At 38.8% G+C, this 25,252-nt stretch overlaps 1 protein-coding gene across 1 annotated transcript; it reads left to right on the forward strand.

Annotated features, from left to right (window-relative positions):
- The first annotated feature begins 640 nt into the window (after positions 1 to 640).
- rps6ka2 (ribosomal protein S6 kinase, polypeptide 2) lies at positions 641 to 20,895 on the forward strand. The gene is made up of 22 exons (XM_072380410.1): positions 641 to 1,244; positions 4,404 to 4,520; positions 5,666 to 5,747; positions 7,774 to 7,854; positions 8,290 to 8,369; positions 8,817 to 8,923; positions 9,019 to 9,056; positions 9,190 to 9,332; positions 10,010 to 10,080; positions 10,240 to 10,328; positions 11,383 to 11,447; positions 13,537 to 13,639; positions 13,815 to 13,957; positions 14,167 to 14,289; positions 14,766 to 14,855; positions 14,969 to 15,127; positions 15,264 to 15,425; positions 15,525 to 15,601; positions 15,954 to 16,071; positions 16,186 to 16,242; positions 17,162 to 17,242; positions 18,798 to 20,895. The coding sequence occupies exons 1-22, from the start codon at positions 1,140 to 1,142 to the stop codon at positions 18,960 to 18,962; spliced, it is 2,256 nt and encodes a 751-aa protein (XP_072236511.1). The 5' UTR covers positions 641 to 1,139; the 3' UTR covers positions 18,963 to 20,895.
- Positions 20,896 to 25,252: the final 4,357 nt, after the last annotated feature.

Consider the following 25,252-nt stretch of genomic DNA (forward strand, 5'->3'; position numbering starts at 1 on the left):
ACCTTGACCTCCACACATTGTGATATTCACATGTTTAGGATTGCAGTTTGAGCATTTGAGATAAAATGGCCTCGCTGAAGAGGTTGAAAATATAATTTTAATAAATAGATGTAGCCCAGGTCAACTGTGAACAGACAGGGATCCAGCTTTCATCATTTTGGTGTCCAATGCCATGTCTCATCCTTTCTCTCTCTCTACAGTTATGTAATACTGCAGCTCTGCAAAGCTGCTGATGTGACAGATCCAAATACCTGCACATACACACAACAGGCTCACTCATCCCACTAATCAACAAGATCTTGCTGTACTCACTATAACTCCTATCATCATTTTGATTAGAGTGCTGATGGCTGTCCTCAATATTATACTGAATTCTGTATCAGGCCCTTGCATGATTTTTATTATTACTATTTTCTCCTGTTAGATTTAAATATGCTGTCTGTGTCTGTCTGTGTGAGCGGAGCAAAACAGAGGGGTCAGAGGAACAGGCAGACATGGGGAGGTAGCTGGTTTACATCATGTGACCTCACCAGCTGTTGCTGCATGCTGTTGGGGGAGACAGAGAGGACAGGGACAGGAAAACCAAGGAGGGAGGGGTGGAGAGCTTGCCGGCGGTGCACAATGTGACTGGTGACAATCCCCTGTTCCGCAGAGAGAACGAGAGAGAAAGGCAGCAGGGGATGAGCATATACATGCACAAGCATAAGATGTGAGGGGGGGAGCTCACACACACCACTCCTGATTCAGCGGAACAGATTTATTCGTCACTTCTCCCTGCAGCCTTACGCAGCGAGCCTGCTGCAAACCATAGGACAATCCCAAACCCAGTAATAATCGTCCCGCTGCAAGGTGTGTATTAACATCTATGGCACAGCTCTGACAGCGTGTTTACCGGAGTCTACCGCAACTGAGACACAGAGAGAAGGGAGAGACTGCAGACAAAAATCCACAAGAGACGAGCGGCGCATGTGAACGATGAGAAAGCTACAAAGCGGCCACTGCATTGAGGATGGGCAAATGGAGAAACTGCGGGACAAATAGAAAACTGATTAAAGCCCCGTCTATGCGTCGCTGCCTTAGGACCCCCAGCAGGGAGATGTTCATCATTATGGGATAGATACACCGGTCTGGTCATTGCCATGGACACCAGCATGCGTAAATTCACGGTGCGGAGATGGTTTTCTATCTACCTGAAGAACAAGGCTGCGCGCAACAAGAACAGCGCTGGATTCTGTCAACTGGAGGTTAGTCGCTTTTGTCTGAACATTAATTCAGGAGCGCAAACTTCTATGAGCTAGCGTTCATGTGTGACGTGTTGCACCGTGTGTGTTGCAGCAGCCCTGCGAAATAAACACAAATAGTTACGATCTCATATCACACGTGTGTGAAGTCTGTGCACATGGGAAATGGGTGCGGAGACATAGGGTGTAATTTGGTTGGTTGTGGAATGGTCAGGATTAGGAGGCATTGCTCTACTGCCACAAGTGTGGCTCTCCCTGTCTGCCAGTAAACCAGTAACCCGTAGGCAATGGAGAGGTGTTTTCATCCTTTAATATTTTCTTTTGTCTTTCTTTTTCCCGAGACAACGTGAGACAGTTTTAATGCTATAAACATATGGTCAGCCGAGGAGCTACATAAATGGATACAGGCATATTGAGTCAGTTGACAGCCACAGCAGTGGGATTCTATTTATAGCCCAAACAAACCAGCAGGGGAGGTAGACTGACACGGTGAGGTTTGCAGGACATCTACCTGTATGCAGGAGCTATAAATAGAAAAAACAACACTTTCTTTGTTTTGTTGGGTGTGTTGATGAATCTACCTGCTTCTGTGGTTGTTAGTCTTTCTGGACAGCAAATGTCTACCTGTTTGTTTAGTTGTTTGGCTGCCTGTTGAAGGGAACTTCTCCCCTCATTTTTCTCCTTGTGAAGGAGAGCTCAGCATGAGAAGAGAATCCAGGAGCTGTGTTGGTGTCTTAAACCTGTTTTCTTTCAGCTGATGGATATCAGTCCCGCTTCACTGCTCAAATAATCATATTTCCGACATTTTAGAATCAATTGCTTCACATCAGCTAATTGTTAATGAAAAACTCCATTACCATAAAAGTGGCTTCATAATGAACAATTTAGTAATTAAGCACCAGACACTATGCCAACATAAATTTACCACAGTGCAACTAAGTAATCACATACCCATACACATAGGTGCACACTAGATATATTTAATACATGGACATTTCTAGTTTGTATCACCTTTACAGGTGATAGAAATTGCTAGCTTTGGGTCTCTGAACTTTAAGACCAAAATCACACAGTTTTTTAGTTGTCTGCAGCTGTGTTGTTATCCACATGGAGCTTTCACTGTCAAAAAATAGATAGATAAAAAATTGCAAAAAGAAAAGCCTGATCTTCCAATCACTGGTTGATGTTCGTTAAGATGAAATGAAGTGCCCAATAACCAGACAGTCAATCTATGTATCTCTGGAGGAAATAAGTTCAATTCATGGTGCCTGGTATGGAATTCCCATAGACAAACCATAGTTTGAAAACTGTGGTTTTAAAACATTGAGTGTCAGACATAACAATGGAGCTGGAAATCATCCTTGAAAGCTGATTGGACATAAGAACTTTTCTTTAGGGGCTTAAATGTATTTAATCAAGAATAATTTTCAGAAGGACCTTTAGCAAACTGAACAGAGGGAATGAATCAGTCCATACAGCTTGCATATTTGGCATATTTTCAGGTCTTTTGGCTATAAAGCCTAATGTTGTGCAGACAAATACCGTATTATAAGGCGAACTACAACACAGTGCACAAAAGTTATTTAAAAATGGGTTGTAGCCTCCCTGCCTGAAAACTAAAGTCAAACATAAGTTACTTAAATGTGCATTCTGTCTACTGTAATGGCCAGCAGGAGGCACCTCCAGTTAATACTAAGTTAAATTGTATAGAAGTCTTGAATTTGCCTCTACAGGACACTTGTCTCAATGTCTCAATTGCTACATTCAAGTTTTTAACCGAGCATTATGTTTATTTTGTAAATGATGGTCCCATTTAGATTTAACTAGAAGAATATAGCTGGATTTATTTGGGATCAGAGGTACCATGTGACTGAATCAGATTTTCAAGAAAGTTCTAGCAAGTTCATTTTACCAACAGTCTGAACGTGCTGTATTATTGATAAAGCATCAGTCTACAGAATCTGGCAGTAATTCCTCCTGCAACATACCAAGAACAAAAGAAAGAAAAAAAAGAATTCTTGCAATAATCCAAGTCATTTAGCGCCTTGAACAGTTTTGTTCATATTCTAGTTAAATTGAATACTCAAAGCTAACTGTGAGCCTTCTGAATTGCTTCTTCCTGTATGTTTTTGTGAAGGGGAGACCGTAACCAAACGTGTTGTACTGCGAGTCTGTCACAGCATCAGCACTCTCACTACAGCGGTAGCGTCAAAGAGAATGCTGTCTTGGCAGAAACTGATCTAAGTGGCAGTTTATTTTCAGATTCATGTGAGCTTTAGAAATGACTGCGATGGTTAAATCCAGGGATTATTCTCATCGTCTCGATAGGGTTGATCCTAAAAGGCCTCTGATAGTAGCAGATAGCCAATTCTCCAAGCTATGTTAGATGAATAAAGCATACTGTAACTAAATGTTTCAGCAGTCTGTGACTAAATGTTTCAGGATAATATAAAGCATAGAACACAAAAACAAGCAAAAAAAGAAAATGTCTGTTTCACTGCATATTGCATTCACCAAACAAATGCACTTATAGCTTGCTCAGTAGCACCTACAGCTACTTCTAGTTTCTGTCCCTTTTCAGTCATGTAAAGCTGCACATTTGAATGCCTGTCAGGGAAGACAGACTCACAAGCATTTACTGAAAATTAAGCACATGGATGCTGGCAAAATAAATTATTTTCTACCATTCTAGTTTTACCAAGTCCTTTCAGACTTTCTTTGGAAATTGGGACACAAAGCTGTTAACCCTCTATTGACATTAACAGTATTGCAGAATTACAGCATGAATTGATTTCTCACACCGTCTCGCCTACGCTGGGCCTGAGGCTGGTGGTTGATCATTTGCTTCATTGAGCAGACTGAATAGACAAAGCAGCTATCACTAGAACAAACACAAATACTATGTGCTTATTTGAAAATCAGAACTAGCAAAGATGAAATGTCTTTAAGAGTTATGAGGCTAATTTAGGGTGGGTTTGTCATTTTTTTGGTCTTGACATGAACAGTATTCTAATCTCTAGCTATTAATCTCATTTGTTCGTGTTTAATCTAAATGCAACTCCATTTTTATTAGCTTTAGTAAGCTTTTTAGGTAATAGGTTTTGCCGTTTGTAACTATGTTAATACCATATCAATACTAATATCTACCCTTTTTTTCCTTAGGATGACAGTGTACTTAAGGAGATTGACATCAGCCACCATGTTAAGGAGGGCTGTGAGAAAGCAGACCCCTCTCAGTTCCAGCTGCTCAAGGTGCTGGGACAAGGCTCCTATGGAAAGGTACTAAAACCATGATCAGTGACACCTGAATGTCTACAACTGTGAACTGAGAAAAAGCAGATTCTTGTAGATCACATGATTGAAGTAATGACACATAATCCTTGTAAAGAAGAAGAATGTTGAGTTTTGCCTGACAAAACGTCATCTGTGGGATACAACAATCACTACTACTCGGTTTGCTTCATGTCTGTTGCAACAGACTCTAGTAAACTAATTATGACAGTGCCCCTTGTCATGAGACTGTTATTCACTCTGATGTTATTTTTCTATTACGTTTTTCTAATCCTACCCTGGTCTGATGATAAATCTAAGAATATCTAAGAATATTTCAGAGTTTGTAAAAAGTGTTTCTCATCCATAGAGCTCATTGTTTTTTGTTTGTTTTTTTGTCTTATAGTTGTTGAGCTGTTACTAACTGAATTTAGTTAGGAATTTAAAAGTTTTTTAAAAAGTTGAGGGCTTACAAACAAACAAGCAAAACTTGTGTTTTGTCTTTGTCAGCGGAGTATTGTGAGAGTTTTGGAAAGCAAAATGGTCTGAACACTTCCCAGATGCACTGTATGTTGCAGTGTTAAGATATGCCCAAGTGACCTCGGTCAAACCGGAAAAAATATCCCGAGAAAAAAAGTACACATAATTGTGGGTAGGGAGTGTTCACTTTCTTGTGGCTAAAGTTCGTGTTTGTGTGTTTGCTGCCTACCAGCCAGTCGTCTGCTAATGAAAAGCCTTCCATTCCCAATTAGCTGTAGATTAGCTGCCTTGACAACAAATTCTTAGGTCACTAAGCTTATTTAAATGAGTAGAGTTGCACTGACTGATCTACTATTGTAGATTAGAGATCTCCACGGGCCAGACATGCAACCCTGGTAGACAATGACTGGTGGATGCTGTTTGCAAAGCTGCAAGCAGAGAAGTTAGGTCCAATGACAGTCTGGCCTGGCTCGCATATTTACAGCCAGGCCATACTGGTTATATTGGTGGTTTTTGACAGAACTTGTTTAAATCATAGCTACTGCTGCTGCTGCTCTAAGACAGCATTCACTCAGCTCTTGTGTTAAACATGATGTTATCTGGCCTGGTACCTGCTGATTATGGGTGGATGTTGTGTTAAAAACTGTGTGATCTTATGTGATGATTATTTTCAGGTGTTCCTTGTTAGAAAGATAAGAGGGGTGGACAGAGGACAGCTATACGCCATGAAGGTCCTGAAGAAAGCCACACTGAAAGGTAATTCAGTAAAATGGCATATATTTGAGTTAAACAAAACGCAATGCTCAAAAGTATCTGAAACATAAAATACGGCTATTTGAACTAATAATATTACTGACATATGTCCAAAGTCACATGACATATTTAGATAGTTTTTTTAAGGTTCAGATAGTTTTGGAAATGATTCTTAAATTGTGGGGGAAAAAATCCCCACAAAAAAAACCTATTTAAAATCTATTTGACGTTATGCTTTTGTAAGATAGAATAGAATAGAAAAATATTTTATTCATCCACCAGTGGGGGAAATTCAAAATTAGTCAAGTTGCTCAAATTTGTTTTCTTTTTTTTAAATAAATATTGACAATGATTGTATATTAGAATAATAACAGTAATAATAATAATAGATAAGTAAATATATTTGAGAAGAACATGTCAGCAGTCACTGTTAAAAAGCCTGATAGCTGTTGGGGACAAAGGACCTCCTGAACCTCTCAGTCCTGCAGTGCAGTGAGATGAGCCTCTCAGTGCAGATGCTTCTCTGTCCTGCCAGGATGCTGTGGAGGGGGTGTTTATTATTCTCTAAAACAGAATATATTTTCCTCCTCATCCACTGCTCCACCACAGCGCTTAGAAGGTCTAGCCTTCTGCCTCCAACAGAACGGGCCTTTTGCACCGGTTTGTCCAGGCGCCTACAGTTTTTGTCTGTAGTGCAACTCCCTCAGCAGACAACAGCATAGAACAGTGCACTGGTGCATGATAGTGTGATAAAACATGCACATCATATCACTGCAGACATTGAAAGACCTGAGCCGTCTCAGGAAGAAGAGACGTCTTTGGCCCCTCCTGTACACTGCTTCTATGTTGGCAGACCACTCCAGTTAATTATCCAGCACCACCCCCAGGTATTTGCAAGTCAGAATAGTCTCTATCTCCCCTCCATCATCGCAGACTGACTGGCATGGAGTTTTAGATCTCCTGAAGTCCACCAGGAGCAGACAGTTCTTTTTGGTCCAGCCATTGAAGGACTCCACAAGGTCCCTGTACAGATGAATAACTTATTAACAAAACTATATTACAAATGAAAAAGTAGCCTCCATAAAAGATGCATGTGGTAATTTGTTAAGATTAAAATGGGTTTTGTGTAGGAATGACATGAGATGGATGTTTGGCAGATTTTTTTTTTTCTCACAGTGCCCTACATTCAGGGGGATTTGTGATAAAAGAGGTTAGTTTGTACTTTTGATTTAGATGAACTGTTCTACATCAAGGGATTATTGTAAACTAGAGTGTTCTGTAAAAGAGGTTGAGATGTCATGTGTTGATCCAGTGTCTTTGTTCGAGACTTAATCTTCTTAACCTGCGCCCCTTGAATTGGAAGAGTTACAATCTCGCCCTGTCAAGGAGACAGATGCTGCAATAATGTTGTTATTGTGGTTTCTTCTGCACAATATGTTTGCAGCACAGTGTAACAGGTAAAACTGAATATTTAGTCCTCAGTTTTTATCCTACATGCAGCCCTGTCTCTGACAAAAAAAAAAACTGGACAGGTTGTAAAATGGAAATAAATAAAGAACACAGTGATTTGCAAATCAATCAAAAATCTATATGTGCAAACAGTGTATTTTGGAGCCTATGCAGCTATGCCCAGTGTATAAACATGTCTGTTTCCTTACAGGGAATCTTTCAAAAGATTTTCAGAATGTCTTAATATTCAGAATGATAAGGTTCTGAAATTATTTGCAATTTTATGCTTATAGATGTCCCTTAATAATGATTGAACTATTAAGCACTGGCAAACTCATTTTTACCTTCTCTCGGATGCTTCTTTTTTTTAAGTGTGTTGCTAGCAGTTAATTAGAAATAAGAACATCTTTTCAACATTTGATGTATTTGTTTCTAAACTATCTTCAGTTAAAGTAAGACTTTATATGGTCTGTCGGTCACAGGTTGTTTAACATTGTTATGGCGTCACAGTGTATGCACATTTCAATAAATACGAGCAGAATGCAGGTTTAAGGAAAGATGCTGCCTGTCTCCTTCTCAGTGCGGGATCGAGTGCGATCTAAGATGGAGAGAGACATTCTCGCTGAGGTGAACCACCCATTTATAGTTAAACTACACTATGGTAAGTGTAAATTATTCACGCTATAAGTTTTCTGTGGAATCTGAAGTATGTTGTGTGGAAAGAAGGGAAAGAAAGTAGATTAATGTCAGTTTTGCCGCAGTTCATTATATAACAAACAATGTATATGTTGTTTTTTTCTGTTGGGCATGAACACAGCAAAAATGGCCCTTTGACTTTACACCAACTCTTTACTTTAAAACAAATAAAGCATGCAAATGCAACCTCTTACCTTACCTAAGTAAGAATGGGTTGACAGTGTGCATACCTCACACCTCACCTACTTTAAACAAAGAGTACATGTTTCCAAAGTTATTGAAAGTCACCTGCCACACACCACTATACAACACTATAAAGTCTTGATTCTGCAATAAAAACTCAATGTTTTTTTGTCTAACTTGCATGTCTGTGTGTATATGCATCTACATGTGCATGTAGCCTTTCAGACTGAAGGGAAGCTCTATCTGATATTGGACTTCCTCAGAGGAGGAGATCTTTTCACTCGTCTGTCCAAGGAGGTAGGTTTGCTAGTGATTCTCTGTGTCTTTCTCAGGCTTTACTGTTGACGATGTATCACCTGAAGTAAATCTATATCTGCATTCATTTACTCGTGAATACTGCATTGATGTGATTACGTGAAGGTGTATGTCGATGATCAGCAAAGACCACCCACGTGTGCTGGCTTGAAGTTGTTGTTTTTTTCTGTTATGATAAAAGAACGAACAAAATTAAATGATAAAACTGCCAATCTAAAAATGAAGGAAAATTAGACTGTAATGTCCTGTAGTGTTATGAGGACATAAATTAGAGCCCATCTGAGTATAACCAGGATAACCCTTATCATGATACCTTCTGTATTGATTTTTTTTTAACAGGATTAGGGTTTTTTTCCAGTTTAGTACTTGTTGACTTACAAATGTGTCAGAAAACGACTCTATTGCATTCACGTGTCTTTATTTGTCAAGGTAATGTTTACAGAGGAGGATGTGAAGTTTTACCTTGCAGAGTTGGCCTTGGCCTTAGACCACCTGCACAGTCTGGGGATCATCTACAGGGACCTCAAACCTGAAAAGTACAACTACCCTTCAAAGTTTTGTTTTCTGTGTTTCACTCAATGATTTACAAAGTGTACTTTTGTAACATTTGGTTTCAATTATCTCACATCAGTATTCTTCTGGATGAAGAAGGCCACATTAAGATCACTGGTCAGTGCATCTTGCTGCTAAGAATGCAAATTCACATTTGTCTCTTTTTCTGTTTGTATGTTGTATTTTTTTTGTATGTATGTTCTGTTTGTGTGTCTTACTTTGTTCCTTGTTTGTCTCTGTCTCTGTTCAGACTTTGGACTGAGTAAGGAAGCCATCGATCACGATAAAAGAGCTTATTCCTTCTGTGGAACAATCGAGTACATGGCTCCTGAGGTTGTAAACAGGAGAGGGCACACACAAAGTGCTGACTGGTGGTCATTTGGCGTACTTATGGTGAGAACCGTTTCATCTTGTTTGACTTTGACTGTATCTTTACAGTTGTTACACTCACAGCTTGTCAGTTTGTTGGCTCTTTTCAGCTTAATAACAATTTTGATTAATCTTTTTGCACCTCTAACATAATGCCCCAGTGTTCTGGTTTCCTCATTTGACTTTCTTCTGGCAGCAAAGCCGCTTAATTACGGTCTCCATCAGATTAAGTCGCTTCACTTTCCGCAGTCGTGCATCCTCTAAAGTCAGCTGGTTCTATTAGCTTGGTGGCTTATTTTACTAATGCAGAGAAGGAGGTCAACAGTCACTGACATCTGGCCGTTGCACCACAGAAAGACGTCACCCTGTCTACCACTGACAAGTATTTAGAAGATACAAATATGAAAACAAACAAGCGGCTGGGGATTTTAATATCCCTGCAGGATTATCAAAAGGGTTAAAAGCACATCTTAAAAACTGGATCAGTGTGAGAAGATAAACCCCAAGTTAGAATAACACATAATTTAATTAAATCTTTCAGAGTATCCTATCTGACCGCTGTACATGTAACTTTCTTACTCAGCAGAAGGCAAAAAACTTAACATTATGATATTAGCTTACATGCAGCAGAAGTCAAATGAACAAAGCTGTAATAAACCATCTCAACTCTACCTTCAATCGGCTGTTTTGATGTTTTCCAGTTTGAAATGTTGACAGGATCTCTACCATTCCAAGGAAAAGACCGTAAGGAAACAATGGCACTTATTCTAAAGTAAGACCATCTCAACCTTTGATATTATTTATAAAGACTTTCATTTATAACTTCAAGCGGTCTGATTGATGTTTCTCTTATTGATTTGACAGGGTGGTCATTAATTTAATTTATGTTTTTGCTTTAATGTATGACTGTATCTGTGTCATGTCTACATAGAGCAAAGTTGGGAATGCCACAGTTTCTCAGTCCTGAAGTGCAGAGTCTATTGAGAGCACTCTTCAAGAGGAATCCTACTAACCGTCTTGGTATGATGAATATGTTCTCAAAATATTATTATGGCTGTGCATCAACTTCTATTTTGTAGTGCTTTGGATTACAAATTGTTGGGATCAGTAGTAATCTGGAAGGATTTAAAGTGTAAGAGACACAACAGATGTAGAGTACAGAAACAGATTAAAGTAAATCAATTAACTGAAGAAAAAGCTGAGTTGGTTAATGTGACTTTTTTTTTTATAACCTTGTTAACATGTCAATTTGATGGGGGGTTTTACATTTAATTTAATTTTTTTTCTATTTCTTGTTTGTTTTAGTTGTTTTTGCTAAATGCCATATGATGAGCAGAATAAGCAGTCACGCTCATAGCTTAACCAGAACATTTTCACTTCTCACGTCTCAACAGAGGGGCTTCAGATTCCCAGAAACGTATGGAACCAGTCCTGTGAACTTACTTGCTGGTACATGTGAGAGTTGGCCATTGAAGATTATTCCAACATCAGCATGGGTCCCTAATTTTAAAACTGTTGACCCTGCCTAAATCCTGAACAAACTAAAGCTCAATTTGTCCTTATCGCATTCACAATGTAAAAAGTAAATGTTCAGCTGGTGGCAATATTCCTTTTGTCTTCCTTCACTGCAGAAGGCTAAACAGCCCATCACTAAGAATATGTGGATGTATAACTGGGTCCAGAAAAACCACCAAAAAACTAAATGACTAATAAAATATGCATAATCGTGAGTTTACATTTTTTTTATGCAATATTAAGGGGTTTGTTGACAGAAATGTGATCCGTTATTTCTAGAAATGCTTTCTTTGCCTGAGAATGAGCTATCTATATCCATTCTCCTCACACTCTGCCAGTAGCCCAGATGGGGCAAACCAGACATTAGCTCTAGAGTGAGCATTTTTCTTTTTCATGTCTATTACAGTTCCTTCTACACACTTTGAAGGAAAGTGGGAGGCGGGGGGGCATTCGGTTGTAGTCTGATCTACACATCTGACCTTTGAGTTTGGGGGATCCCTGTCTGTTTCCTAATAGATGTAATCATTTACATCTCTTCTTTATTTTGTGCGACTGATAGGTGCCGGACCAGATGGAGTTGAAGAAATAAAAAGACATCGCTTCTTTGCATCGATAGACTGGAACGTAAGTGCCGTTGCTAAGAATATTCTGCATTACACACAATAAGGAAGTGTTAAGTTGTACAATATACATGACATCTACAGTTTACTGAAAGAAGAGACAGCGTATTAGACTGATAAAGCGAGGTTTTCTTAACGGAGACAGGAAAAAGGAAAAAAAGAATAACAGCAGAGTGTTTATTGTGTAGGGCAGTTGATTTACAGGGTGAAGTATGTCCGACTCTGCTTTCGTAGCAGAGTGGTGATATGCCCCCTTATAATTAGTCAGTATTAAGATTTTTTTTTTTATCATTGACCATCTACATTACAGACGAAAACAACAGACAACAATGCAGCTGGCAGTAAACTAGTACCATGTCAAGCATTTAATCCCTAGCATGCTATCCCTTGTGGCCTGTTATTGATTTATTCTACTATGTATCTCTTTTTCTGGGACAAAGCCCAGAAATGGAACTGAGGAGCATGAAAATAATTTAGCCTCCTACCATGTTATCTGGGTGTCTTAGTCTGACTTTGAGAAAACTGGATTTGGCACCATATCAGACCAATATGTTGACAAGTTTTTCAAAAGTCTAAGACACTATTTAGACAGTGTTAGACCAAACAGGGGTTCGAAGAATTTAGTTAATGTTTTGAAATTACCAATTAAAAGTCCTGAACTGAATTCTTACAGAAATTAATAGAAAGGACCAGGTGTGAGCATAAATGAGACGAAAGCCTCCAAAATCTCAGTTGAAGCTTCTCTGGAGGAATGGGCTAAAATTCCTCCAAAAAGATGCTCAGGACTGCTCAACAATGTTTAGTTGTAGATGATTGCTGCATTGGAGGGATACTAAAAGCATTGGATCCCTTTTGTTCAGCGACTAAATACGATAATTGTCTCATCGGTTTTATTGAGTTGTCTTTATAAACTTTTAGGAAAGTGAAATTCTATTCAATTTTGACGGAAGGCTAATGTAAAGTAATGTTAACCTTAAAATACAGAGAAAAATCAACCTCTAATTTACAGCTTTAACACAACTACAACAGTTAAGGATGTGACTGTACTAGAGTCACACAAGGAGGTTTTGTTCTGATGTTCAGAAATCTTAGCAAAAATAATCATTGACATACTTGCTCTATTGGTTGTAATCATGTCCCCTAAGAGAATCTATAGCTAAGAGCAAAATCATTGTAAGCGCTCATTCATTTTTATTACAGACCTTCCGAAGACTTATGACTCCTTGTTGCCCACCTTTGAGAATAGTGGCTCAAATTAAATGCATACTAAAATCTGCCTTCACCATGGTCTCTCTCTGTGCTCTTCACTACATTACTGCCTGTTTACTTCCTGCCAGGCACAGTCTTTTTTTTCCATTTTGAGATGTTTGCTTAATATGTGACGAGCTGCCAATAAGAGGCTTATGCTTTCCTCTGCACTCTTCCAATTGAATTACTGTGCTGTTGTCAGGCAAAGTGGTTCCACTCATTGTCTGTCACCCTTCAATATTTCTTCTATTCTTTTATTTGTATTTATTCATTTTTTAGGACTTTGAACCGTAAACCTGACAAAACCTGCTGCAAATCAAATAATGGGACACATTACTGTGAAAGGCTCTCCGTAAATACAGCTTTGACAATCTTTGCATTTCTCGTGTCCCCATACAGTTGCCTAAACCCTCTAGAGGTTGTTTATGACAGAAGCCTAGCTGCAGTGGTGACACCTGCAGGCCATATTCAGTAATACGTCTAAAAAAAATGACACATTTGTTGTTATGCTGTATGATGTCCTTTACTTTGGCTCTTTTTTTTTTCCCTCAATTTCAGTTCAATATCAGGCAGCATCACTGCTGAGTCATGAGTACATGCTGATATTGAAACGTGCGTGTTGTGAAACATATGTGAGCGTGACATGGACATTTTAGTTAAATGTCATGGAACAGACACATTTCTTCTCTGTGAGACTAAAGGCAAAAGTTTCATGGAATCAAACACTGACATTATCTTTTTCACTTCATATGACTGTCATCATGACTTTAATGTACAGCTCATGGGTCATTTCATGGTGAAGCCGGTTGTTGCTGTTGTAACAGTGCTGTTGTCCTTGTCTGTAGAAGTTGTACAGGAGAGAAGCGAGGCCTCCGTTCAAGCCTACTGGGGGAAGACCTGAAGACACTTTTCATTTTGACCCTGAATTCACTTCCAGAACACCGACAGGTAACTGAAACATGTGCACAAAATACATAAAGTGAAAAACAATATTGCAATTAGACACAATGATAGACACGAGGAAGTGTTAAAAGAGTTAGAATGACTTCATTTCAATCTATTTCTCCTTATAGTTTTTTTTTTCTCAGACACTGAGCATGTGTTTGTGTCATTCCACATCCAGATTCTCCTGGCATCCCTCCCAGCGCAAACACACATCAGTTGTTTCGTGGTTTCAGCTTCGTTGCAACTAACCAAAGTCAGGAGGCCACTATTGCCCCGGTAGCACCTTCTCATAAGGAGGTAAACATCAACCCCATAGCACAGGTATGTGCCTAATGTACTAGCTCCAGATATAATTAAATTGTTCAAAACACTGTTTCGTGAGGCGACAAAAAAAAAAAAGAAGAAGAGATTGTTGAGTTATGTAATGTTACTACTATGTTACTACAGAGAGCTGACTGTTGAACACTCGCTCACACATGTATATGACCTCTGTGTGTGTTCAGGTGTCTGATTATGTGTGTCTCTGATAGCATATTCGCGGCGATGTGGCCTTCAAAGACGTTTATGAGCTGAAGGAAGAAGTCAAACAGACGGGAGCTTCTGTCTGTAGAAGATGTCTGCACAGGGTTACTGCTGTAGAGTATTCAGTGAAGGTAGAAGAAAGTGCTCAGTTGTTTTACAAGTTCTTCTACAATGCAGAGCATTTTGGTGGTACCAATACCTCAGAAATAATATTAGATTACACAATGTATCACGAAAATGATGGTGATTTTGAATTGTTCTAAAATGACCCAAAAAAATCCCACATCCTAAAAAAACAACAACAAATAGAGTTAAACTCATTTGATTATCTGAAAAAAAAATGCATTGGTGAAAGGTAGCTTGAAAAAAAAAAGTGAATACTTGGAATTAATGTGTTTCACAAAGACAACGATAATGAATCGCAGGTAATGTTTAACATCTGTCATAAAATTTTAATCCTCATCTAAACACATGATCACTAAATGAATTACATCTCTGCTTATGCCAGGTGGTTGATGCATTGTGGGAAGTACTGGATGGGACATGTTCATGTGCGGTAATGTAACAACAAATGCTGTTCTGTTTGTTTTTGTTTTTAATTTATCAGATTATTGACAGAGCAAAGAAAGATCCAGCAGAAGAGATTGAGATTCTTTTAAGATATGGACAACATCCGAATATCGTAACCCTGAGGGATGTAAGTAGTAAACAGAGCGTCACACACACTGTCTGTTGAGATAGCAAATCACAGCAGATTTTGGATATTAATCGTATTTTTTCCCCCGTCTTTGTATTCTGTTTCGCCTGTAGGTTTTTGACGATGGCCACAGTGTGTTCTTAGTTCAGGATTTACCGAGAGGGGATGAGCTGCTGGACAGAGCTCTGACGCTGCCAAATTTTACTGAGAGAGACGCATCCGACATTATCTGCACACTGAGCAAAACTGTGGAGTATTTACACTCACAGGGGGTAAGATGGATGGATAGAAAAGAGAAAAGAATCTATGAATATATTTTGATATTAGCAAACTTGCATCCTTACAATGGCCTGGAAAATATTCAAGTTATTATGGTCTAGGATATTATCGTTTGAAATTTTTTTCCAGGTTGTACATCGAGACCTAAAGCCCAGTAACATTCGCTATGCTGATGATAGTGGACTCCCAGAATCTATCAGGATCTGTGATTTTGCTTCCGCCAAACAGCTCAGGGCTGAAAATGGCTTGTTGATGACACCGTGTTACACAGCCACATTCATGGCGCCTGAGGTACACCAGTAAGCTGAGAGATTACATAAAACGTCTAATACCTGACATGAAACAGATCCCAATGACAGCTAAGTGTGTGTTTTTGTTTGTGTGGTGCAGGTTCTGAGGAAACAGGGTTACGATGCAGCCTGTGACATCTGGAGCCTGGGGATCCTGCTCTACACAATGATAGCCGGGTCAGTTTAAAGTTTGAAAGCAACTAAAACTACCAGCACGGACAGCTTCCACAGCACAATTTAGCTTTCTGCTTTCAGTGCTGTCAGTGGGTAAATAGTTTCACCATTTTTTGCAAAAAAAAAAAAAACCTCTAGTCCCCCCTGGTGCAATAGACAGTGAAGACAATAAAAGCTAGTGCTGCTTTCTCCTCATCAAACCAAAAGGTCACGGCTTTTTATATTCTTTATGGCAGATTTTATGGTTTCTAGATAAGTGCATCTGAGCTGTTCATTTCCAAAGTGTTGGCTCAAACCAGTTTTTCTTATTCAGCACATCTTTGAATTTCTGTAAATTTGTTTTCTTGTTTTTCAGTTTCAGCCCATTTGCCAGCAGTCCCAATGACACAGCAGAAGAGATTCTGGCCCAGATCGGCAGTGGGAAAGTCATTATCACGGGAGGCAACTGGGACTTGGTGTCAGATGCTGCCAAGGTTGGATCTTGAAGTTTTATGACATGTATTAAGTAGTCGTCTGTCCAACATCATTGAACCGGTTCTGTCGAGTCATACTAAAATCACTTGTGTATTTCTGTGTATGTTTAACAGGACATTGTGATAAAGATGCTTCACGTAGACCCTCACCAGCGTCTGACTGCCCCCCAGGTACTTTTATATGAGGACAAAATAAATACATTTTCTTTTTGTACATGAAGCAATTATTAAAACACATTGTTGCAATGGGCTTTGCAAATGGGACAAATCTACAAGTTGAAAATAGAAACGCATCCACATAGAAACATTCATGAAAAACGCCCATACCTTTCACAAATTTCATACAAATGTGAATTTACTACGAAGTCAGGGTTTAAAGCACAAGAGCAAGGAAGCAAAATAAGACAAGAGAAAATGTTCACAATTCTGCAAACTTGTACAACTGAGTTTTTAATGGTTGTTGGAAACAAACTCCATATTTAGTATATTCAGAAACTGGAATAAGAAATGCTATTCTGAAGTTTAGGAGCAAAAACCTCAAGACCCCAGTCACATCTGGATTTGAAATTTGAAACAGATAAGAGGCCTTTATCAGAAAAAAAGTCTTTCAGTCAGTCAGATTAATAATACAGGGTAATACAGAGTAATACAGGTGAAGCTGGAGTTACTGTTGTCTAAATAAAACAAAGACAAAAAAAATAAATCAAGTTATACAACACAACTCGCAAGGATCTGGATTTATAGACTGTAGGTCTTTATCAGACTTCAGAATACCCTTAACAATTTATATGGTCCAAGGATTTACTCAGTATTGACCACTTACCATGAGACATTGCAGATAACAGCTTTATTCATTTTTACAAAGGTCATAAAGTGTAGAGGAAATAAAGGAAGACACACTGCACATCTCACCATTTACTGATATATACATATGGTCTCCAGTTCTTTAATCATAAATCAGGAGACTATGCAGTACGTACAGTAAGACACCCATGCTATGTCGTTTGTAATGTACTGTATCACCGTTATGGCTACGTATTTTGAAATTAGACATTTGGATTAATACAAATTTCAATGCAATGCTCTTCAGGTTCTTCGACACCCCTGGATTGTAGAGCGAGACCAGCTCTCTAACAGAACTCTCACCAGACAGGATGCTGTCACAGTAAAGGTCAGACCCAATGCCTCCACATGTGTGTGGTGTGTGTGTATTTACACATTCCGGCTGTCTGTTTTTCTTCAAAGTTTGAAAAGTGTGGGAATGTGGGGAAACTTTGAATGTCAGAAAGTCGTTCGAAATCAAAAATGACATGACTTTGTGGAAAGCAACTGTCTTTTTCTAAACAACAAGGCAACAGTGGCACCATATAAGTGAGTCAGTGTCATCCAACTGCCTATTATTCCGCTCAGTCAGCATTCAAACACTTCCGAGAACTGTGTGTTTATTTTAAATTAGTTTTAGCTTGATTTTTGGGGGGGAAAATGACAAGCCTTAAAGTTTTGGCTACATGTTACTCCAAGGGCAAGTATAATAATCTCAGTTTTCACATACCTTTACAATAGGAGTATAGATTCAGACAGGGGTCCCGAGTTCAGCTGTAGGTGCTCACTGCAGCTGCTCCAGGTTTGAGTCTTGGCTTGTGGCCCTTTGCTACATGCTTTTCTCTGCCCACCCTACTGTTGAATAATGGCCGCTAGTGCCTAATAGAAAATTCTTTAAACAGGAAATCAGGCAGAGAGAGGAGACATGCAGGAAAGCCACAGGTCAGGACTTATATCTGGGCCAGCTGCATCAGGGACTTTCAGTCTCTGTACATCAGTCGCTTGCTCAACCAGTCGCGCCACCCGGCACTTCACATAAACCAGACTGTGTCAAAATGTCAAATCAAAATGCACTTTTTTAAAGGTAGCGTAAGCAGAGGTTTGTGGATGGTCAAATGTGCTCAAAGTTTTTTTTTTTTTCAGCTCAATTGTTTCTTCAGTCACATTTTTCCATTGTGTGTTAGATTTACCACAAAAAAACAAAACGTGGACTCTACTGCTGTGTTAAATGTTTTAAAAAGCCTAAACTGAACCAGTACTAGCTGCTCTCTCTTTTCCCATAATTTGACATTTTTTTCCCACAATACTGCAGCCCAGTGTGCTGCTGATCTCATTGGGCCTGCACCATGATGTCTATTATTCAACAGGTTTTGACTGGATATATCCAAATAGGGAGGTTGGGGGACTGAGTTGTAGTTGAGCTGAGCGCAAAATTCGTTTATACTTAAGTTCACATACGTGGCTTTAGCCAAAAAAAGCAAACACTGGTCCAGTTCACACATTAATGGTGGAAATGCTCTAGTACATTTCTTAGAACACAGAGTGAGCTCTGAGAATTCATTTAAAAGACTTCCCCTTTACTAAACAGTTAAATGTTAAAGATATTTTATGCAATAATCTGTTTCAGTTTAAATCAAATAAACATTCCCAGAATATCATACAAAATATATGAGGCTCTCAAACTCTCAATGTGTATATAGTACATATAAAAGATTTCTTATGAATAAATATTGAATAAAAAACAAATCTTTTTTTTTCAGAAGAGAGTTTGTGTGAGTTATTCAAATGTGATGCAATATAATATAGTGGAGTATGCTTCTGTGAGTCCATCAGGTGGCATTATCTGCAATGAATTGAATTGTTGACCAGATTACACCAATGTAGTGTCTTTTATAATCCACCAGGGGGCTCTCTCTGCCACCTACTCTGCTCTGAGGCGCTGTGCTCCTGCTCCAGTTCTGGAACCTGTGCAGTCCTCCAGCCTGGCTCAGCGGAGAGGGATGAAGAAACTGGAGAGTCCAACTGTCACCTCAGACCCAAAAGAAAAAGGAATAACCCCAACAATCTGAATGAAACCCAAAATTGAAATGAAGTCTTAATTAAAGACCTACATCATCAAAGGAGATGGACTCTTCCTTTGAAAAGCACAAGCCATGCCAAATTAACCCCAACAATAAAGTGTCCCACTGGCATTGGCGTGAGGATTGGCTTCAGCTAACTCATCTCAAGGTATAAATCTTAAACCCTCTGGAATTTAAACAAGCCTGACACTGTGGCATAACATTCATAATGTGTGTCCTTGTGGAAGTCGTGACTCTAACTTTAATCACAGCTCACTGCTTTAAAAAAATAGGATTTGATTCAAACATGCGGTTGTCTTGTTAGATCTTTTGGGTCTTTATTATTTGTCCTGCAACCATGAAAGTTACTCTAGGTTCCATTTGCTTACAACAAACATACATTTATGATATACTCCTATGTATGACTAAATTTCCATTTTAATTGGTATTCTAAGCATACAAATACTTGTTTTTTTTTTACATGTAGGATGACTGTTGTGCAATATTAAACACACACAAACACTTGCCTTTATTGTACAATATCTAGAGTAAAGTGGGACAGTAGGGGCCTAAATGTTAAGAAAAAAAATCAGCATTCAGTGCCAGAAGCAACATGCAATGAAGACAAAGTAGATAGTTTTTATCTTTAGCTTTTACCAGTATGTCAACAACAGTGTATGAACAGTCAAACATTAATACCACTGTCTAGTCATGACATCATTTTGCGGAGTAATTGTTTATATCCTACCAAAGGGAATTGTCAAATTTTTCTATGCCACTTATTCAAGATGTGCTTAATGATTCTATATATTCTATGTGTTTTGTCATCTCCCATAAATACAGTATTTAATGCTTTAATGCTTTAACATATTTTCATTCCAAATTATCACTGCTGCATGTACTAGATCAGATTTAACAGTGAGCTACAGTTCAAAAGTAGTAAAGTTGAATATAGTTTTTTATACCATATATAAAACATTGTGAGCATCCAACAGTTCTCCTGTACTTTTAATGTCTTAGCAAAAATGAGTCTGTACGTTGTGGCTTCTGCTTGTCATTGGTGTCTGAAAGCCAAAATGTTTGAGAACCACTGTGTCAAAAGTTTGAACTGTATGTATTGTCCATTGCTGTTGCCCTGATTGTATTTAATGAGCTGTACAACCACTAATACGAGGTAAGTTTGAGCCGGCGTTATGAGATGCAGATAGGAGTAGCACTCAAGTTGTAGTTATACAATTGCAATGTTGTACATTTTACCTGTAACACTGTAGATTATGATGCTCTACGACACACATTTACCAGTCAGAGGCTGTACAAAGCATAGTGAGATATGCTTTGTATCTCACTATGATACAAAGTGAGATACTGTAGCAAGTAAGCACTGTAGCAGAGATGCAGTAACTGTGTACATAATATGAACTCAAGGAACTACCTGGTGCCTGAAGCCCCCCTGGCCTGTTTGATGGCTACGTCTGGCTATGTATTTGAAACAAAATGAACACTTTATGAGAGAACCAGGCACCAAAGTTCCCCGTGCTGGTACACAGACTACATGTCGTGTTGCATTGCACACCTCTGACAGGTGTAGCTGGGACTTGCAGTTATTAGGTATGCATATAGGGTTGTAGATTATGTGTTGTACACCACGAGCTGTAGGTTAAGCTGTAAATATTGTTTGCTAATTCAAATGCACACTGTCACCCAAAACCATCACTGAGGAGATTCGATTCTGTATATATGCAGTGCTGTACAGCTATCTGGAGCCAGGAGGACTGTACATATTGTGTTTGAAAATGTATGAAGACTGTACATATTAAGAAGTGTAGTGCATCCACTGCTCAGAGTGCACACACCATCTACATCAGGCCAATGGTTCATATAATTGGTGAAAATGCCAAAGTTTTACAAATAAAGAAAGTTAATGGAAATGGCTATATTTAAATAGTGGCATGTGTGAGTGGATTTTGAGCATTTCCTACAAAGTCACAAACAAGGTTTCCTCACAGAAATCGAACTAACTGGATAACAACAGGCCCTTTGAATTGTTGCACGAAGTTGTGTCATAAACAACAGCCCTGTTTTCTCTTATTGTCTCTGTAACTCTTGGCAGTATATGAGTCAGCATGCATAATACAAGGGATAGGAGTAGGAATTCAGTCAACATTAATTGTATTACACTATTGTGTTATTGTGTCATGTTAAAATGTAATGTATTGTTGCGAAAAAGGTGTATTGGTATAGTGCAATTGCAAAGTTATCTCCCTACGTCTTAGTTCTAATGCTGGACTTGGAAAAAGTAAAAAATCAATTTAAAGAATAAAATAATAACATTTAAAGATAAAATAAATAAGCTGCTGGACTATCCAAGACCAGAAATAGTAAAAAAATTGTATTAAAGTAAATAGATTTTTACATTTTAACACATGAATGACTGAAAAGCTGTTTCATACAGAAATCAAAGCACAAGAGTTGAGTTGCTTTATAGTGGGCAGTAAAGGGTATTTAAAGAGGGATATACATTGGTAAGTAGGTCAAACGAGGACCCAGGAGACTGGAGTTCATCTCTGAAACCAAAGCCAGTTATTGTTAGATGGACATTGTTCGTATTTTTCTCTCTTTCATTTCCATTTTTTTTTGCGACAAAACAAAAAGATTTGGTAAGGAGAATAACGTGGTCTAAGTTAAAGTAGAGCACAGATAACAGTTCATGAACAACAATCTTTTGGCTTCCCTAATTTGGCACAGATAAAAAATTTAATGTGGAATAAGAAATATGCACTAATGTGAAACCGGCAGTGCCAAAAACTTTCTCGAAAACCATGTGAGAGCCACTAGATGGCAACCAGTCATAGCCAATGTTCCCACGCTCTCTCTCTCTCTCTCTCTCTCTCTTTCTACCTACCTACTGATTTGTAGAAGTTATCCCTTCATTGCCGTAACCCCCTTCAAAAAGAAGAAGAAACTCTTTAATTTATATCAACCACCAGGCTCACACTCCATAAAAGCTTTTAGCAGGCGCTGAGCTGATGTGTCAAGTGGGTGTGGCGGGCTCATCAGCTCTGACATTTAAGTGCAGTAGTGCTCAGCGGAGAAGGGATTGTAGCATATGAGTAGATACAGATGACAAGCCCCCCTGCGAAGATGATTGCAGTGGAGTGACAAGAGGAGACCAAACAACAGAAAGAGGAAGGAGAAGGTGTCAGGAGGGAAGAGATGAAAGGCAAAAGAGAGAAGAAAGAGCTCTTAGTAACAATGACTTAACCTGACAATTACAGTTTTGTCAGAATTTATATCACAGTTCAAAAAGGGAAAGTCTATCTAAAACAGGGAAACTTATAAATTCAATGTTTTCTTGAAACTTAATGACTTCACACATTTGCAACTTGTTTGTAACTGCAATGACAGCAATGATTATAGAGAGGTCTGCTCAGATAAATGAAATGATGAGTAGGAAACCTAGTTCCCACCTCACCGTTCTTTATCGAGGCAGCCAAAGGCTGAAGTCCTATCAACATCTTCGTAAAAATGTATTTGAGCAAGCAAATGAAACATTTGTAGCAGGACACAATCCAAGACTTTCTAGCAAAGTTTGGCAAAGACATTTTGTGTGATCAGCATCTGAAACATGAATGTGGATATTGAAAACACATGTTATGCTTGTAGAATGACATTTGATACTATAAAAAAGGAAGCATATTAAGGTATATGCTGCAGCATCAAAAAGTAAGCAAATCACAAAGCAGAATTTTTTTTAGAAAATACAAAGACTACAAGCTTCAAGCCATATTATGCCAACAAATGTGGCGCATGTTGTTGCATTTGCACACAAAAATGAGAATATGGGAATACTGCAATTCATCTATACAGCAGATTTTCACAGTTTCTTCAAAATTTCATATAAGAGCAAAACTGAATGAGAAGTATTTGTGAAAAAGCCAAGCCATCTCCGATATTCATCACAGTATCTAACACTCACACTGTGAAATTAATCATAAAAAGTATCTTACTTAGAATTCAGAGTGGATCATTTGTGAGCACTGACATATGTCTGATTAAGCTGTCATGAAGATGAGACAGAACAAGGATGGATGCAGGCAAACAGAACAAGTATGAGTACACATGCTATTAAATTCAAATTACAACATTGTCTTGTGCAAATCTATCTGTTCCTCCCTTGTACAACTTCCCTCCTTCACAAAACAGGGCCCCCGAAGACAAGCGACACTGACACACTCTGACATGGACTGAGATCCCACCACCCATGTCACCGGATACGCACGCACACACATATTCACACAAACCCTTGGACACCCTGTGGCACTACAGCTCGACCTGCCACTCGGACATTCACCAAATCAGACGGACAAATCTCTAACAGACGGCTCCTGACAAAGAGATTATCACCGTGACAGGAGAAGTGTGTGCAGCTGTGGGTGGTGGAGTTTGCAGCGGGGAGATGGGGGGTGGTGGAGAGGCTCTCTGTATATTCACACGTTTGGCCCTTTCTCATCACACCAGCGTGCACAGACAAAGTCAAATACACTTTCACTGTATGAGCGACACCGTTTATATTCACGGCACATCCTTCACCCTGCATCCATCAGTTTGTAAATAACCAGATACGCACTTGGGGTAAACACTGACACTGAAAGCTCTGTGTGAGTGCATGAAAAAACATCACTAAGGTGTGTCAAATAACAGATGAACAGACAACTTAAACATTAGCAAATGAGTGTTAAACTTTTTTTTTTTTTGGTATTTTTGTATATCAACATTAACAATAACATTACATACACTTTTTTTTTCCATTTTTAAGAGGCGATACTGGTGGTGGTGGTGGTGGATGGGGGGGGGGGGGGGGGGGCATCTTCCATGAGTCCTGCTGCTGCTGGAGCATTTCAACAGGTCAGATAAGTCGGATGTTGAGATTGATTCAAAGCTGCCAAAGGTCAGAAAAAAAAGACGATATCTTCACTACTCTGAATTTATATTCTGAAGAAATGCTATGCACATCATATGTAATGGAATAACAAACAGAAAAAAACAAGGTCAAATAGAAAAACTTAGAACAAAGAAAAACAAAGATTCTTGTGTGATACTGAAAACACGCAGTTAAGTAGTAAGAAGTTACCACAAGAAGTATGACAAATGTTGCAGTTTTCTTTTTCCTAAGGCCGGGTGTCTTTCCTATAAAGCAAAGAAGAGACATCAGTTCAAATTAAACCCCTACCTGCTAACTGCGATTGTCATGATATACCACCACTGACTATAAACATCAATGTCACATCGCCTTCATTTGCCATATGCCTTCATCCAAAGTGACTTACAAGTGAGGAATACATTGGGAGACAAAGTGGGGTTAATTATTTTTGCCCAAGGGTACTTTGACACATTTACTCCCAAAGTTTTGATTTTGAAGGTTGTTTATTTGCCCAAAAAGAGAAAAAAATACTGAAAGCTGAAGAAAAAATTAAAAGATGGAGTTGACTGCGATACTTTTTCTCTTAATCATTTTCAACCTCATAGTGAGATTATCATTACTGTAAATTATTTTGATAATCATGCAATCTGATATTGTGACAGCAATAATTTCACATACTGCATCTTAATTCGAGTAAAAATTCAGATTTCTGAGTTAGATTACTTACTAATGGTCTTCGTAACATTGTTAACTTAGAATGACAGAATATTTTAATCAACCTTTCCACCAAGATTTCCTCTAAGTGCAGACAAGTATGAAGTAGCCCCTGTGGCTGAATGGGCTGATGGGACACAGTTTGAGATTTCCTGACACAATCTTGAACCAACTATAAATTGCCACAATAATTGTGATATAATCATGTAACCCAAACACAAATACACTCACAAGTCAAAGGTGCCAGTGGAGGATAAGTGAAGCTCTGCAGAAAGTCAATTAATCTTTTCAGCGGTCCCCCCTTCCCTTCGCCCTGCTTAAAAGCTTCATTTACCTCCTATGGAGAAGAAATAGAAACACCATTAGTGAGATGATGGCAGCACTGGAAAGGGGAAAGGAGAATCTCACAGTTGGATGAGCTGAAACAGTACAGGACGCCATCTCCACAAAAAAAGTGTGTGCTCACAAAAAGGCGAGAGCATCTTCTGCATGGGTGGGCTCAATTAGGTTCTATCTTGATTATCAAGTGGTGTACAACTTTTAAGGCGGAAGTGTGCCTCAGATCCTGGTGATGGCAAAGGGTGGGATGACCTGCAGAGCTAGATTGATAACAGCGGAGATTGGGGCTCTTTGCTGCATGGATGTACTTTGCAAGGCGTGCATT

This window comes from Leuresthes tenuis, unplaced genomic scaffold, assembly GCF_036924035.1.
Source record: "Leuresthes tenuis unplaced genomic scaffold, fLeuTen1.0.hap1 SCAF_2, whole genome shotgun sequence".
Lineage (NCBI taxonomy): Eukaryota > Metazoa > Chordata > Actinopteri > Atheriniformes > Atherinopsidae > Leuresthes > Leuresthes tenuis.